The 16,121-nt window shown below is 52.6% G+C and overlaps 1 protein-coding gene across 1 annotated transcript in view; it reads right to left on the reverse strand.

Moving 5' to 3' along the window:
- MBD2 (methyl-CpG binding domain protein 2) overlaps positions 1-16,019 on the reverse strand; it is a 63,572-nt gene extending 47,553 nt beyond the window's left edge. Inside the window, exon 1 of the mRNA XM_080973674.1 lies at positions 15,757-16,019. Within this exon, the coding sequence (XP_080829800.1) occupies positions 15,757-15,872 (116 nt within the window). The 5' untranslated portion in view covers positions 15,873-16,019. The remainder of the gene's footprint in view (positions 1-15,756) is intronic.
- Positions 16,020-16,121: the final 102 nt, after the last annotated feature.

A 16,121-nucleotide genomic window follows, 5' to 3' on the forward strand; every position in this document is an offset into this window, starting at 1 on the left:
GCACCTAGCTTTTATATCTGAGGTTCTAACGCTGCCTAAGTCATGTGTATCCTTTATGCCTATCCTCAAAAGAGCATGGACTATTACCTCCAGCAAACAAACAAACAAATAAATAAGTGCAGCCTGATTCTCAAACGCCAACAAAATGAATGAGTAAGGACAGCTCACCAACAGGATGGAAGTGCGGTTGACTCAGAAGAAGGGGGCAGAGCATTTTGCCCTAACAAGTTTGCATTCCCAGACAGTGGTGCCATCTGGGCAGTACTTTAGGGCAGAAATCTAGGATCTCGCTCACCAGACTGAGCCAGAGGGCACCAGGCCTGCTTGCCACACTTTGAAATAATTTAACTGTCTCGCCAGAGTGGTGCATGCTCTAGATATCTCACGCTTGGACTACTGCAACGCGCTCTACGTGGGGCTACCTTTGAAGGTGACCCGGAAACTGCAATTAATTCAGAATGCGGCAGCTAGACTGGGGACTGGGAGTGGCCGCTGGGACCACATAACACCGGTTCTGAGAGATCTGCATTGGCTCCCAGTACATTTCCGAGCACGATTCAAAGTGTTGGTGCTGACCTTTAAAGCCCTAAACGGCCTCGGTCCTGTATACCTGAAGGAGCGTCTCCACCCCCATCATTCAGCCCGGACACTGAGATCCAGCGCCGAGGGCCTTCTGGCGGTTCCCTCATTGCGAGAAGTGAAGCTACAGGGAACCAGACAGAGGGCCTTCTCAGTAGTGGCGCCCGCCCTGTGGAACGGCCTCCAATCAGATGTCAAAGAGATAAATAATTACCTGACATTCAGAAGACATCTTAAGGCAGCCCTGTTCAGGGAAGTTTTTAATATGTAACACTGTACTGTTTTTAACACTGATTGGGAGCCGCCCAGAGTGCCTGGGGAAACTCAGCCAGATGGGCGGGGTATAAATAATAAATTATTATTATTATTATTATTATTATTATTATTATTATTATTGACACATTGCTGTCCTAAGGATGGGGAGCAGACACATCAGACCATTTAAGTCCAGAGACTGAAATTAGGTTTGTTTACTTATAGAATTTATTTATATCATACACTTTACACACCGCCTGACTGTATTAAAAAAAAAACCACCCACTTCAAAGCAGTTTACAAAAAGACAAAACAGTAAAATCAAGAAGAACTCACAATCCTACTTTAAGACATACCAAATGAAAATGCTGAAACAGATTAAAATGACCTCAACTTTCTAAGCACGTGGATAGGCTTGTCTGAACAAGAATGGTTTTTAGCAGGCACCAAAAAGAGTACAGTGGTGGCGCCTGCTTGATCTCAACAGGCAAGGAGTTCCAAAGTTCAGGCGCTGTTCAGGCACTAAAGCCAAATGGGTATTGGAATGGGTTTAGGGGTTGCTCGTGCGTAAGTTGCCGCCACTCCTGGCTAGGTTACCTGGTTGAACCCTTTCTGACTGAACAGCCTCTAGCATCGTGACTGTCTCAGTCGCTGGCAGAATCCGTCAGTGGGCGTTTCTTAAACTTTTTCCAGCACAAAAGCTCTTTGACGCCTAGTCTCCGCCTAGTCTCCCTGCGCGGAAGCCTTCTGCGCAGGGAGGGTGTAGGCAGCGGAGGACCCGTACTCTCTCCGGTGATCTCCGGCAAGGAGTCTTGGAGCCTCCTCTCCGATTCCCCCATCTGCCCCCCTTCTCTACTGGTGTTACGCTGATTTACTTCCCCAGCGGACGGGCTGCCTCTCTCCCTACTGGGACCCTCTCCGGCATCCCTCTGGAGCCTTCCCTCTGCCTCTAGCTCCGATGGCAGTTCCCTGACATCCATCTCCCCCCCAGGACCCCCTCCACCCTCGGCCCGACCTTCTGATCCAACCTCGTCCCTTTCCTCGGCCGATGATGCGGGGAATCCCCTGAAGGAGTTGTCGCCATCCTCTGAGGATTCAAAACCCGCTTCCCACCCGCTCCGAACTCCTGCCGCGGGGTGGCCCTCCCAGTCTGATTCTTCTTCCTCTGACACCTCCCCTCCCTCCTCTTCGGAGGCAGGAAAACCCACAAATTCCTCTTCGTCGTCTGTGGTTCCAAATTCTTCCTCCCAGAATCTCGCTAGTGGTTTTGGTTTGTCTGGGAACAGGCTGTGGAATTCTTCCACTAGATACCCATCATTGATCGCCTCAGCGGGGACCCACATGTTTTCTGACCCGGGTTCTCCTTCCCAAGCTACCAAGCACTCCACCTGGCACCCTCGCCACCTTGAATCGAGTATTTCCGTGGCTTGGTTGCAGAGTTCCCTCTCCTCTACCCACAGGTGAGTGGTGACTCCTCCCTCCTGCCCCGGAAATTCCCGCCCCTCCCGGTACGGTGAGAGTAGGGACCTATGGAACACCAGATGTATCTTCATGCTGTCAGGCAACTTGAGCTTGAATGCCACAGGGTTCACCTGCTGTGTTACCTCAAAGGGTTCCAACCGCCTTGGCTGCAACTTCTTGCACCCTCCCTTTATGGGTAACCCTTGGGTTGACAACCACACTCGGTCTCCCACCCGTATGGCCTCCCCCTCCCGACGGTGCTTGTCTGCCTGCCTCTTGTAAACTTCCTTGGCCCGCTCCAAGTTCATCCTGAGTTGCTGGTGCAAGGCCTCCATTTCTTCCACAAACTGCTCTGCCACAGGTACACTCCACCCTTCCTCCCCCCTCCCCAGGAAGGCCCTGGGGTGACACCCATAATTGGCCATGAACGGGCTCATCCCCGTGGACACATGTTCAGCGTTATTGTACGCAAATTCAGCCAGCGCTAGTTTCTCTACCCAATCGTTCTCTCGCTGACGTAGCAGCGTAGGTATTGCTGGAGTATACTGTTCGCTCTTTCTGCTTGCCCGTTGGTTTCCGGGTGTCGCGCCGTCGAGAAGCCCACCTCGACCTGCAGCAAGCTCATGAGCTTCCTCCAGAACCGGGAAGTAAATTGTTTCCCGCAATCTGAGATGACCCTCGAGGGCAACCCATGCAGCCTGAAGATGTGATCCACAAACAACCTGGCTGTCTCCTCTGCCGTCACCGCATGTGAGCAAGCTATGAAATGGCACATCTTCGTCAGTAGATCAACTACTACTATGACTGCTGTCTTCCCCTTGACTTGGGCAAATCTGTCATAAAATCAATGGATACCACCTCCCAGGGTCTTCCCAGCGTGGGTAAGGGTTCCAGTAACCCTGCGGGGGCAGCCCTCTCCCCCTTTGCCCTTTGGCAGCGGTCGCACCCCCGTACATATTCCCGTACATCTTCCCTCACCCTTGGCCACCAGAACTGCCTGGTGACGAGCAGCATGGTTTTGTGCTGTCCAAAGTGCCCAGCTGTGGGGTTGTCGTGGAGTTGTTTGAGTACCTTTCCCCGGTACATACAGCGCCCCCTTATAGTACAGCACCCCTTCCTTTTCCTCAAACCCTCCATGGTTTTCCCTTCCATCTCGGAGTTCCCTGATTTTAGTTTGAGCGAACACGTCGTTTCTAGTAAGCCCGGCCAGTTCTCGTTTCCCAACCAAGGCTCCCCCACACACCCATCGGTCCTCGGGGATCACGTGTCGGATCTCCGGTGGTCCCTCTCCTTCCATGTACTCCGGCTTCCGGGAGAGAGCATCGGCTCTTACGTTTTCCTCTCCCGGCACGTATCGGATCTCAAAGGAAAACTTGGAGAACTCCTGTGCCCATCGAATCTGTCTCTGGTTGAGTACTCGCGCGGTCCTCCAGTATTCCAAGTTCTTGTGATCAGTACAAACCTGGATCTTGTGCTGCGCCCCTATTAACAGATGTCTCCATCGGCGAAACGCCGCATAGATCGCAAGCAGTTTGCGGTCATACACCGTATAGGTTTGCTCCGACTTGCTCAGCTTCCTCGAGAAAAAGGCACACGGCTTCCAGCCCTGCTTGCCCCCTGGCTGCAAAAGTACTGCCCCAATGGCTCAGTCAGACGCGTCGGTCTCCAGCCTCATGGGCTTCTCCAGATCAACGTGCAGGAGCTGCTCTTCCGAAGCGAACGCCTTCTTCAGTCTTTCAAAGGATTGCTGGGCACTTTCTGTCCAGGTGAACTTCCTTTTGCTACTGAGACAATCTGTGATGGGCGCTGTCAAGTGGGCGAAGTTCTTGATGAACTTCCTGTAGAAGTTGCTGAACCCTAGGAACCTCTGCACATCCTTCTGGGTTTGGGGGGCTTTCCATTCCAGAACTGCCTGCACCTTGCTTGGGTCCATAGCTAGGCCCTTGTCTGACAACTTGTACCCCAGAAACTCGACCTCTCTGGCATGAAATTGGCATTTTTCCAGCTTGACCCACAACTGGTGCTTCTGCAGTCTCTTTAGCACTTCCCTGACGTCTCTGACATGTTGCTTCTCATTGTCTGAATAGATTAAGACGTCGTCCAAGAAGGCTACGCAGTTCTTGTACAGCAGGGGCCCCAACACGTGGTGCATGAATGCTTGAAAGCAGGCGGAGCCCGATTGTAATCCAAATGGCATGACTAAGTACTCAAAAGCCCCCAGGGGGGTGAACATGGTAGTTTTCCATTCGTCCCCCTCCCTTACCCTGATCAAATTGTACGCTCCCCTGAGGTCCAACTTGGTAAAAAAATTCCCCTGCCTCACCCGTGTTAAAATGTCGTCAATTCTGGGCATTGGGAAGGTCAGGGGTTCTGATACCAGGTTTAACGCCCTATAATCTAAGACTAATCTAGGCTGATTAGTCTCTTTTTTGTCCACAAAAAACACCGGACTGCCCCCCACCGCCTTTGATTCCCTTATGAACCCCCTCTTCAGGTTCTTGTCAATAAACTGCCGCAACTCCTGCATCTCCCGGTCCGACATGGCATACAGCTTACCCACCAGCAGCTGAGCCCCTGGGAGTAAGTTGATTTGGCAGTCAAAGGGCCTATGGGGGGGTAGTCTATCCGCCTCCTTCTCGCTGAAGACTTCCTGTAGGTCAGCATATTGTGGTGGCACCTCCCCCTTTGTTTCCACCGCCAGCCCAGCCACCCTGGCCACTGTCATTCTTGGGGTTCCCCCCCCCCCAGTGTTCCAAGCAGTAAGCTGACCCAAAGGTGACTGACCGCTGACGCCATGACACTACTGGATCATGCAGTGCCAACCAGCTCATCCCCAGTATTATTGGGGGTCCTGCCAGTGTGGCCACGTGAAAGGCAATGGTCTCCGTGCGCCTGGAAACCCTCATTCGCATTGGCGGGGTCTGGTGTGTCACTTCCCCTCCCAGAAGTTCCCTGCCATCGATGGTGGTCACTTGCAAGGGAAAATCCAGGGGTAGCAAGTGTAGTTGGTGCTCCAAAGCGAAGTCCCTGCTGAAGAAATTGCAGGAGCTGCCCGAATCCAGCAGCCCCTCAACCTTGACTGGGTCCCATTCGGGAGTTCTAGCACCACTGCTATGGCTATAGCTGCCATGGGGGGGTCAGGCTGGGGCACTTCTATTGGTTGCTGGCCTGGCTGCTGGCCCCGCTGGTTGGCAGCCAGGCGTTGTCGTTTCCCTGCGCCTGCCCTTCCTCCCCCTTCTCCTCACAGCCAGCAGCCCCCACCATCCCTTGCCAGGCCTTTCTTTGAGGGCAGACCCTGGCAAAATGTCCCGGCCGTTGGCAGAGAAAACACTTCTTGGTGGTTTTCCAATCCTTCCCCTCCCTCTTGCGACCTTCACTAGAGTTTGAAACCTCGTGCGCGCGCGCGCCGTCTATTTCCATTGGCTCAGCCGCCTGGGAAAGCTGTCTCAGTATTTCAGGAATGCGGTAGTCATGGCAACGTTCTCCTCTCCCTTCGCGTTTCTCCTGAGCCCGCGCTTCCTGCCGCACTCCAATCGCAAGCACAGCCTTGGTCAGCTGATCCATCAACTGTGGGCGGGGCGCGCGGAACAGCTCGTCCTTCACCGTTGGGGACAACCCCTCCTCAAACAACATTTGAATAGGTTCAGAGTCCAGATCCCACCCAAGCCGGTGGATCAACATTGCAAAGCGTGACCAGTAGTCTCTAACTGACTGGCTCCCCTGCTTGCACCCCATCAGTTCTCGCCAAGTCACACTTTGCTGCACTTCACTGGAATACATCGCATCCATTGCCTGGAAGAATTTCTTAAGGTCCCTCAAGGCATGATTTTGCGTCGCCATAAGGGGCCTGATCCATTCCCGTGCCCCATCCTCCAGATGCCCTACAATGTAGGCTACCCTCTGCCCATCGTCAGCAAAGTCATCATGCTGCAGTTCCAAAGCGTACTCTATTTCCGTTCGGAACGCATTGTAGTCCTGGGGTTTCCCCCCAAACTTGTGTACCAGCCCCAATACCTTCCTTGCGATGGGGGTGGGTCTGACCTGTGCATCCTGAGTGCGGCTTTCGTCCAGCCACGCCGTCAGGAGAGCTACATGCTGTTCCAAGTCTCGGTTTCTCTCTACCAGACTTTGCACTCCAGCTGCTTGCTCCGTCTCTCCGGCTCCTCTGGTCTGGCTCATCATGCTGCCTCTCTGGAGCTGCGCACAAGCAATGTCGGGGACTGACGGATTGCTGTAATGGGTTTAGGGGTTGCTCGTGCGTAAGTTGCCGCCACTCCTGGCTAGGTTACCTGGTTGAACCCTTTCTGACTGAACAGCCTCTAGCATCGTGACTGTCTCAGTCGCTGGCAGAATCCGTCAGTGGGCGTTTCTTAAACTTTTTCCAGCACAAAAGCTCTTTGACGCCTAGTCTCCGCCTAGTCTCCCTGCGCGGAAGCCTTCTGCGCAGGGAGGGTGTGGGCAGCAGAGGACCCGTACTCTCTCCGCTGGTCTCCGGCGAGGAGTCTTGGAGCCTCCTCTCCGATTCCCCCATCTGCCCCCCTTCTCTACTGGTGTTACGCTGATTTACTTCCCCAGCGGACGGGCTGCCTCTCTCCCTACTGGGACCCTCTCCGGCATCCCTCTGGAGCCTTCCCTCCGCCTCTAGCTCCGATGGCAGTTCCCTGTCAGGTATTATGTGTCACCTGCAGTAGTGCCAATTGCACAGATTGAGGCAGTCAAGTGGGCCCTTGTGGGGAAAAGAGATCTCGTAGGTAAACGGTCCCAAGTTGTTAAGGGCTTTATATACTAAGAGCAATGGGACGCGGGTGGCGCTGTGGGTTAAACCACAGAGCCTAGGACTTGCTGATCAGAAGGTTGGCGGTTCGAATCCCCATGGCAGGGTGAGCTCCCGTTGCTCGGTCCCTGCTCCTGCCAACCTAGCAGTTCGAAAGCACGTCAAAGTGCAAGCAGATAAATAGGTACCACTCTGGCGGGAAGGTAAACGGCGTTTCCGTGTGCTGCTCTGGTTCGCCAGAAGTGGCTTAGTCATGCTGGCCACATGACCCGGAAGCTGTACACTGGCTCCCTCGGCCTATAGAGTGAGATGAGCGTGGAACCCCAGAGTCGGTCACGACTGGACTTAATGGTCAGGGGTCCCTTTACCTTTATACTAATAGCAATACCAGTTTCAAATTGCAAGACTCTTGGAATGGCTTACAAAAAAAACTGGTATTTAGATGGTTCCTGACCTCAGACTTACAACCTAAGACACAGCACACAAGGAAAAAGTAATGGGAAGGAGGAGGGAAATGCAAAGTTCAAGCACAAGTTTGGAAAGTTGCACTTCGAAAAGTTACAGGCAATGTCAGTGGTGGTTCCAAAGGCCTTGTCCTTCATAAAGAGCATGCCCTCCCCTGGGGTGCTTTTCACCAAGATCAGATCCACTAGCAGAGCTGGCTGCCATGTCTAGGCGAGGAGGACAGATTAGCTCCTGCCACATAGTCCTTTCTGATTTACTGCAACCTATTTACGCTGAAACTCTTAACTACTCGAGTACTGAACCTGGAGTGGTCATATCCTGCCATGCACAGGAAAGACAGCTGCCATTACATCAGCCATATAGGCCTGCTGTACATGCAAAGCAGCCTAGGGGCGCATGGGCTTGTGGCTATCACCTGCCTTCACGGCTTCCTCTTAGTGACAAGCAACAGACCTGAAAGCATCTCTTAAAAATAAAATAAAGTGGCCTGATACATTTACTTCCCACCCCCACCCCCACACACACAGAGAAGAGAATGAGACCAGCGAGTACAAGACCACAGGGAAAGATCAGAATCATAGAATCACAAATTGTAGAGTTGGCAACGACCCCAAGGGTTGTCTATATCCAACCCGCTGCAATGCAAGGAAGGGGTTGGAGCTGGGTTGGTTGCAAGGCAAGAGCGTATGGCCGATTTTGTAAGTCGCCGCCTTTGTCAAGGATAAAGCGACTAACCATTTTAATTAGTAAATAAAAAGCAAAGCAGCAGCAGCAGAAAACCATGCTGTGCTAAGATGAAGTCCAAGGTGCATGCCATAAACTCCAAAAATTTGCAAAAGCCCAAAGCATGAGGGGGGAGGTTTAACACACAAAAACAGCTAATAAGCTTAGTGCTTACACCAAGAAAAGGAAAGAATTTCAGAGCAACTTTGGCTGGAGGGAATCCTATTAAAGCATTCCCCTTCCCCTAACTGTACAGCAGTGGTAGACCACAGTCCCTCCTGGGGAGCAAAGGCCAGTTCTTGGCAGAGCACTGGGTGTAAATGCTACCTTTGCATGTTTTTGGCTAGTTTCTAGGCATGCGCTCTCTCTCTCTCTCTCTCTCTCTCTCTCACACACACACACACACACACACACACACTTCTCCGTCCAAGCAAGCAAGCATCAGAGTTCAGAGATGCATCGCAGTCTGCCCAAAACACTCAAGGAAGGTGTGGAGCAAGGAAGGTGAGGGGCGTGGCCTGCAGAAACTCCAAAAAGGGCAAATAGGGACATCTGGAGGGATGTTTTCTGGCCTACCCACCCAGGCCTGAGGTTCCCTACCCCTGCCGGACAATGGGGAACAAGAGAGACAGCAAGAAACGGACTTGAATTTGGTGGCCTGAGTTCAGGTTTCGCCTCCGCCATCGATTCCTCGTGTGACCTCTGGTAAGTCATTTTCTCTTGGTGTAAAATGGGGATAATGTAATTGGTGTAATATGGGAATAATATAATTGATGCTTCTACCAGAGGGAGCAGCCTGTGACTAGAAAACTGTTCTCCACCTCTGGAGTAGACCATAGTTGGCCATCTGCTTACAATACTCTGACACATTCCCTGCATTCAGGTCAAACTGGATGTTACATGGAGTTAGTCATTTAAAAAAAAAATACTTCGGGGGAAGTGTGTGTGTAAAATGTAGAGAGACAAGACCTTCCAAGAGGCAGGGCAAAAGCCAGAAGTGGGCCAGGATGGAGCTGGTGGTGGGTCACCCATTTTCTCTCCCTTCCCCCTCCCCAATGTTGTGTCTCCCCTTTTCCCTTCCTGCAGAAAATCCCCACTGTGCAGCAGTTAGTGTGGGAAAGACTCAATTTGCATGTGAGCTTTTTTATATAGGGGCTGAAGGAGACGTCACAGGCTGGACCCCAAACAACCATGGGCTGCCCCTGGCTTACGGATAAACAATACCCAACCCCTGCTGTAAACATTAGGTGCCCCCATGCCCCCATCATAAGCTTTTCCTCCCATGGGGGGGGAGTGCCCCCACCTACCACCTTATTTTTCCCTCTTTGGAGAAAAACTGGGGAACAGAGAGATGAAAGGACAACTGGCAAGGATTAAAGCAGGCATAGGCAAACTCGGCCCTCCAGATGTTTTGGGACTACCACTCCCATGATCCCTAGCTAACAGGACCAGTGGTCAGGGATGATGGGAACTGTAGTCCCAAAACATCTGGAGGGCCGAGTCTGCCTATGCCTGGGTTAAAGCATCTCCTCCCCACCAAATCCCCAAGACCTTCCTTCAAAAAAGTGTTACGTGAAGCTCTGTGCAACTTGTAGCATGGCGCTTAAAAACTCACAGCCTCAATAATCTTATTATTATTACAGTGGTACCTCTAGATACGAACAGGATCCGTTCCGGAGCCCCATTCGCATCTAGAAGCAAGCGTAACTAGTGACGGCACGTCTGTGCACACGCGCGTCGCTTTCTGCTGCTTCTGCGCATGCGCATGACGTCATTTTGAGCATCTGCGCATGCGCAAGCGGCGAAACCCGGAAGTAACACGCTCCGTTACTTCTGGGTTGCTGCGGAGCGCAACTCGAACATGCTCAACCTGAAGCGCATTCAACCCGAGGTATGACATTATTATTATTATTATTATTATTATTATTATTTTAAAAAGTTTTTAAAACATACTGCAGGCCGATGATGCAGCAGCTGTAACTAGTAGCAGTAGTAGTAGTAGTAGTAGTAGAAACAACAGGCGTAACAGTAGCAGAAAAGAAAGGAAAAGTTCCTGCAGCTGCAGAAGTAAGAAAAGGGTGTGGCAGGAATGGTTATGAAAGTCACCTGGTGACTTACAGGAAGGGGAAGAAGATTCAAGGAAAGTCGAAATCCTGCTGCTCCAAGGGAGATGGTCTCTAGGGGCATTTTCCTGGCTGGCAGTATAAATGGGGGAACAGCCTGCCCAGTCTCTGTCTGGCCCACAGAAGCCAACGAGGGAATCACAGAAGCCCAGGTGTCATTCTCTCTGACTCTGAAGGAAACGAGAGAAGACAGGCTGCCTGCTTTCGCCAGGCCTGAAAAGGACAGCTCCAAACGCAACACCACTGCTCCAAACTGGAGTGTGCCAGCTTAACCTAAGGAGTTAAGGAGTTAAGCTCTACCTCTCTTTTAAATCAGAACCAGTGAAGGTCCTGTGTGAGTGTCTGGAGGCGGTTGGAGGATGGATGGCGGCTAACAGATTGAGGTTGAATCCTGACAAGACAGAAGTACTGTTTTTGGGGGACAGGAGGCGGGCAGGTGTGGAGGATTCCCTGGTCCTGAATGGGGTAACTTTGCCCCTGAAGGACCAGGTGCGCAGCCTGGGAGTCATTTTGGACTCACAGCTGTCCATGGAGGCACAGGTCAAATCTGTGTCCAGGGCAGCTGTTTACCAGCTCCATCTGGTACGTAGGCTGAGACCCTATCTGCCTGCAGACTGTCTCGCCAGAGTGGTGCATGCTCTGGTTATCTCCTGCTTGGACTACTGCAATGCACTCTACGTGGGGCTACCTTTGAAGGTGACTCGGAAACTACAACTAATCCAGAATGCGGCAGCTAGACTGATGACTGGGGGCAGCCGCCGAGACCATATAACACCGGTCTTGAAAGACCTACATTGGCTCCCAGTACGTTTCCGAGCACAATTCAAAGTGTTGGTGCTGACCTTTAAAGCCCTAAACGGCCTCGGTCCAGTATACCTGAAGGAGCGTCTCCACCCCCATCGTTCTGCCCGGATGCCGAGGTCCAGCGCCGAGGGCCTTCTGGCGGTTCCCTCATTGCGAGAAGCAAAGCTACAGGGAACCAGGCAGAGGGCCTTCTCGGTAGTGGTGCCCGCCCTGTGGAACGCCCTTCCAGCAGATGTCAAAGCGATAAACAACTACCTGACATTCAGAAGACATCTTAAGGCAACCCTGTTCAGGGAAGTTTTTAACGTGTGATATTTTACTGTATTTTTGGTTTCTATGGAAGCCGCCCAGAGTGGCTGGGGAGGCCCAGCCAGATGGGCAGGGTATAAATAAATTATTATTATTATTATTATTATTATTATTATTATTAAGGAAAGCCCCGCTGGATCAGGCCAAAGGAACATCTGCCCCAGCACCCTGTTCTCACCAGGGTGAGTCAGATGCCCATGGGAAGCCTGCAAACAGGACCTGAGTGCAAGAACCCTGTCCCCATCTGTCACTCCCAGCAGCTGTCAGGAGAACATGGACACTGTGGCTAGTAGCCACTGATAAGCTTTGGTCTAGCCTGCTTTTAAAACCATGTGAGCTGGTGGCCACCAATGCCCCTTGTGTCCCTGCCTGGGACAGCAGACTGAGTGGGTAAAGCTGCAAGGTTCTAGGATGCAAGGTACTCGCTGTTTTGAGGTGCAGAATTGGACATGAGGACGAAGCCCTTTGCCCTCCACAACCAGGGAATAAGTGGGTAACACTACTTTTGGAACGCCACATCCTAAGTTATCCTTTTGCACTGGGCAGGCAGGTGTGTTTCTGTAGCAGTGTAAGTAGCTCAGATATATAAGCTGATCACCAAACAGCACCTTAAACCTAGGTTACAGTCACCACATAGTGGGACGCGGGTGGCGCTGTGGTCTAAACCACTGAGCCTCTTGGGCTTGCCGATCGGAAGGCCGACAGTTCGAATCCCCATGACTGGGCGAGCTCCCATTGCTCAGTCCCAGCTAACCTAGCAGTTTGAAAGCACACCAGTGCAAGTAGATAAATAGGTTCCACTGTGGCAGGAAGGTAAATGGCGTTTCCGTGCACTCTGGTTTCCGTCACAGTGTTCCGTTGCGCCAGAAGCAGTTTAGTCATGCTGGCCACATGACCCGGAAAGCTGTCTGTGGACAAATGCCGGCTCCCTTGGCCTGAAAGCAAGATGAGCGCCACAACCCCATAGTCACCTTTGGCTGGACTTAACTGTCCAGGGGTCCTTTACCTTTACCCTTTTTTTTTTCTTTTTTACAGTCAGCACAACAGATTGTCTAATCACCTTTTTTTTTTTTTGCAGTGAAATTGATCGTTCTTATTCTTCCTTTCTTTTCTATACCACTTTATTTTTAAAGGGGAAAAAATCTCAAAGCGGCTTACAACACATTGAAACATTAAAAAAAAACAACCAGCAACAAGAAATCTCTAGAGATTTCTCTGCATGCCAGCCAGATGGTACAGATGCCAGGCACCAAACCTGAAGAAAAAACATCTTCACTTGGTTGCAAAATGCGCCTGACACCTGGGGAATTTCGAACACTGGTCTGTGTAGCCTTCTCTGCAAGGCAAGATGCCACCAGACGATGGCTCAAGTAACATAACACAGATATATAAGGCCATGGCCGGTGCCAGGGGTCAGTATTGTGAGACACATGCCAAAGCCCTCAACTCCGGTAACAACACACACAACGTAACAGGCTGTTTTTGACTAGGTAACTTCTATTTCAAACACAATTCAACATATAACATCTCACAAAGTGTAATTCCATAGACCAACACATCAGGCAAACAGAACGTATCGAGAGAAATTAAAGTCCAGTAGATGGTCAGGGGTCCCTGCTGAACCCCAGTACCCACTCGCTTACTCTTGCCGTGTGTTCGCCTGACTTCTCAAAGCAAGAGCAAGCGAAAGCTGTACTTGCTGCTTCAAGGCAGTGGTGCATATCGTGGCAAGCAGGGGTCACAAGGAGGCGGCCCCATTCAAGGAGCTCACACTGTTGAGGCAAACAGTTCCAAAGGAGCAGCAAGAGCAAGTGTCACCTGGGTGGGTGATACATGCATGCAGCAGGAAGGAACATAAATGTCTGTCAAGGACTGGATGGACGCAGAGGGGTGATGGGGAATCCCCAGGGGAAGACGAGTCAGGGGATTGGTGGTGGGACGACAATGAGTGGTCAAGAGCAGCGGCGTAACTAGCCACTCGGGTGCCGGGTGCGGTGCACGCGTCCTGCAGCCAGGGGCTGGGCGAGCCGCGCATGGGTGAGAAGGCGCTGTGTGAAGCCTCTCTGCCGCCTCCCCCTCAGCTGTAGGGCGGCTGAGGGAGAGGCGGTGGGCAGACACAAGCCCCATGCTGCCGTTTCAGGCAGCGTGGAGCCTGCAGGCACCCAAGCCACTACGCCACTCCCAGGAGAGAAGCGTGGCTCGGGCACGCTGCAGGCCCCGTGGTAAGTGCTGGCCCCTGCGGTGTGGCACCCAGTGTCAGCCACATTTCGTTAGATTTGTTGACTGAACTAAAAAGTTTCGTGAGCCCATTAAAAAAAAACACCTCATATTTTTGTCGTTTTGTCTCTCTCTCTCTCTCTCTCACACACACACACACACACACACGTGATGACACCCAGGGCAATCTGCACCCTCCGCATCCCCCTTCCTGTCACTGGTCAAGAGGGAGAAGAGGGATCAGACTGGGAGGAGGCGGCCTCAGAAGCTGAAGAGGGAACAGGGTTTAGTGAGCAGGAAGAGGCTGTGGCAGAGAGCAGTCCAGAGTCCAAGGCAGAAGCAGAGGCTGAAGAAGAGCGGGAGCAAGCAGCAGAGATGACAGGCTGCCGAAGAAGCCAGGGAGTCTCCTGCTGCTGCTGTGGCCAGCTCCCTCCCCCCAGATCTCTCAGAGAAACGAAACAGAGTAGAGGGTGGTTGTGCACAGGCGGAGCCTGAGATAGTGCGAGAAATACCCTGCAGAGGAGGAGTCCTAGTGGGCACTGGGAAGGCTGGGACCTTCAGTCCTCGCAAATGCTTCATTGGGACAAGACCTCCTAGAAAAAGTTGCTGAGAGCACTAGGCACTGGTCTCGGGCAATTTGTTGTTTTCGTTGCTGACTCCAGCCCTGACAATGCCACTCCATACAACAGATGTAGGCAATGTGGTGCCCTCCAGATGTTTTGAACTACAGCTCCCATCTTGCCCAGCCAGTGCAGCCAGTGGTCAAGAGTGGTGGGCATTGTAGTCCGTAACATCTGAAAAGCAGTAAGTTGGCTACGCCCCTGCTGTCCAGACACACCCAGGGCAGGGCAGAGAAAGCAGACTTTTTTGCTTTCGGGGGGGGGGTCACTTTTCCAGGCAGCAGTCTGGAGGACGTAAATGGATCTTGCCAAACAAACCAAACCCTTCCAACTGGCCAGGCTGCAGGATCCGGGCTTTCCGCCTGGCAATTATGGATATGCATGTGTTGCACAAAGCCGGAAGGGGGAGAAAGGGGGAAGAAAAGATATTACTGTTGAAGTGAGGCTTGTTTTTCCTACCTAGAAACTTTGAGAAAAGGTTCTCTTTCCCTTGCAAGCGAAACTGCAGGCAGAAGTTTTATCATACCTCCACAGGGCTGCACCAAGGCTGAACTGCTGCTCTGAACCCCAGAAAGGGAGGCCAAGAGACCAGAGTAGCAAAGTATAAAAAGTAGGGCCACCAGAGGCCGCATAAGGCCGGTTTAGAGCCTAGCCTGGCTCCACCAGTCAGCAGTCCCTTTTGTGGGTTCGGTGACACTGACAGAAAATAAGAGAGGGAAAGAAGCCTTATTGGAATGGTTGTTGTTATTGTTTAGTCGTGTCCGACTCTTCGTGACCCCATGGACCAGAGCATGCCAGGCACTCCTGTCTTCCACTGCCTCCCGCAGTTTGGTCAAACTCATCCGCAGGGAAGCAAATGGGAGGAAAGAGGAAAAGAGAATGCCACCAACGCACAGATTGGTGCATCTCCCAAAGCCACTCAAAGTTACGCAGACCAGACTTTGTTTCAAAAACTAAATGCGTCCGGTTGCCAATTCCTGAGAAAGTTTCAATTTCCCACCACAAAGGGTGGGAATCACTCTTAAAACTTAAGACACGTGGAACCTGGAGCTCCCTAGAAACTTGGGAGGCAGGAGAGTAACTTAGTCTACTACGTTTCAGAGGAACCGCCTGAAAGTTGCACCCTTTTCTATCCTAATATCCTGTGTGTGGAATCTAGAACACCTGAGGAGGGAAGCCCCTCACTCTGCACATGCTCAGGAGGCGCTGCCAGAAAGCCACGACTCCTCCTGCCCTCTTCAGCGCCACTCCCAAGCGCGGCGTGCCGAACCCTCGAACTCCCCGGGAGCCCCTCACTCTGCACATGCTCAGAGGGCGGTGGCGCTTCTCCTGCTGCGCGTTTTGAACCCGGCCATGACGAAACCGCCTCTGGGGTCACGCCCTGACTCGAGCTGGGCGGCTGGCGCTTCCGATGGAGAGGCTTTACCTGAAATAGTAGACATCGCTCTTGCCGGCGCTGAGCCCCGATTTCCGGATGACCTCCTCCTTCTTCCACCCGGGAGGCAGCGCCGGGCAGTCCACCCGCTTCCCCCGCTTCTCCATGCGCGGGGCTGGGCGGCGGCGCCCCTCCGACGGAGCCCAAGAAGAGAGTTGCTCCGGAGCAAGCGAGGCCTGCTGGCCGGCTCGTTCGGCGGCCCCTGGCCGGCAGAGGAGGCCGGCCGGCCGGAGGCTGGGCAAGCGAGGGGCGCCGGAGAGACCCGCTCAGCGGCTGCCCGTCGAGGCGCCTGTCCAGCGGCGGCGACGCTCCGCGCCTGCTGCTCCTGCTCCTCCTGCTCCGCTGAACTCCGTCGG

The sequence above is a fragment of the Podarcis pityusensis genome (assembly GCF_964106645.2).
Source record: "Podarcis pityusensis genome assembly, chromosome: 11".
In the NCBI taxonomy this organism is placed as follows: Eukaryota; Metazoa; Chordata; class Lepidosauria; order Squamata; family Lacertidae; genus Podarcis; species Podarcis pityusensis.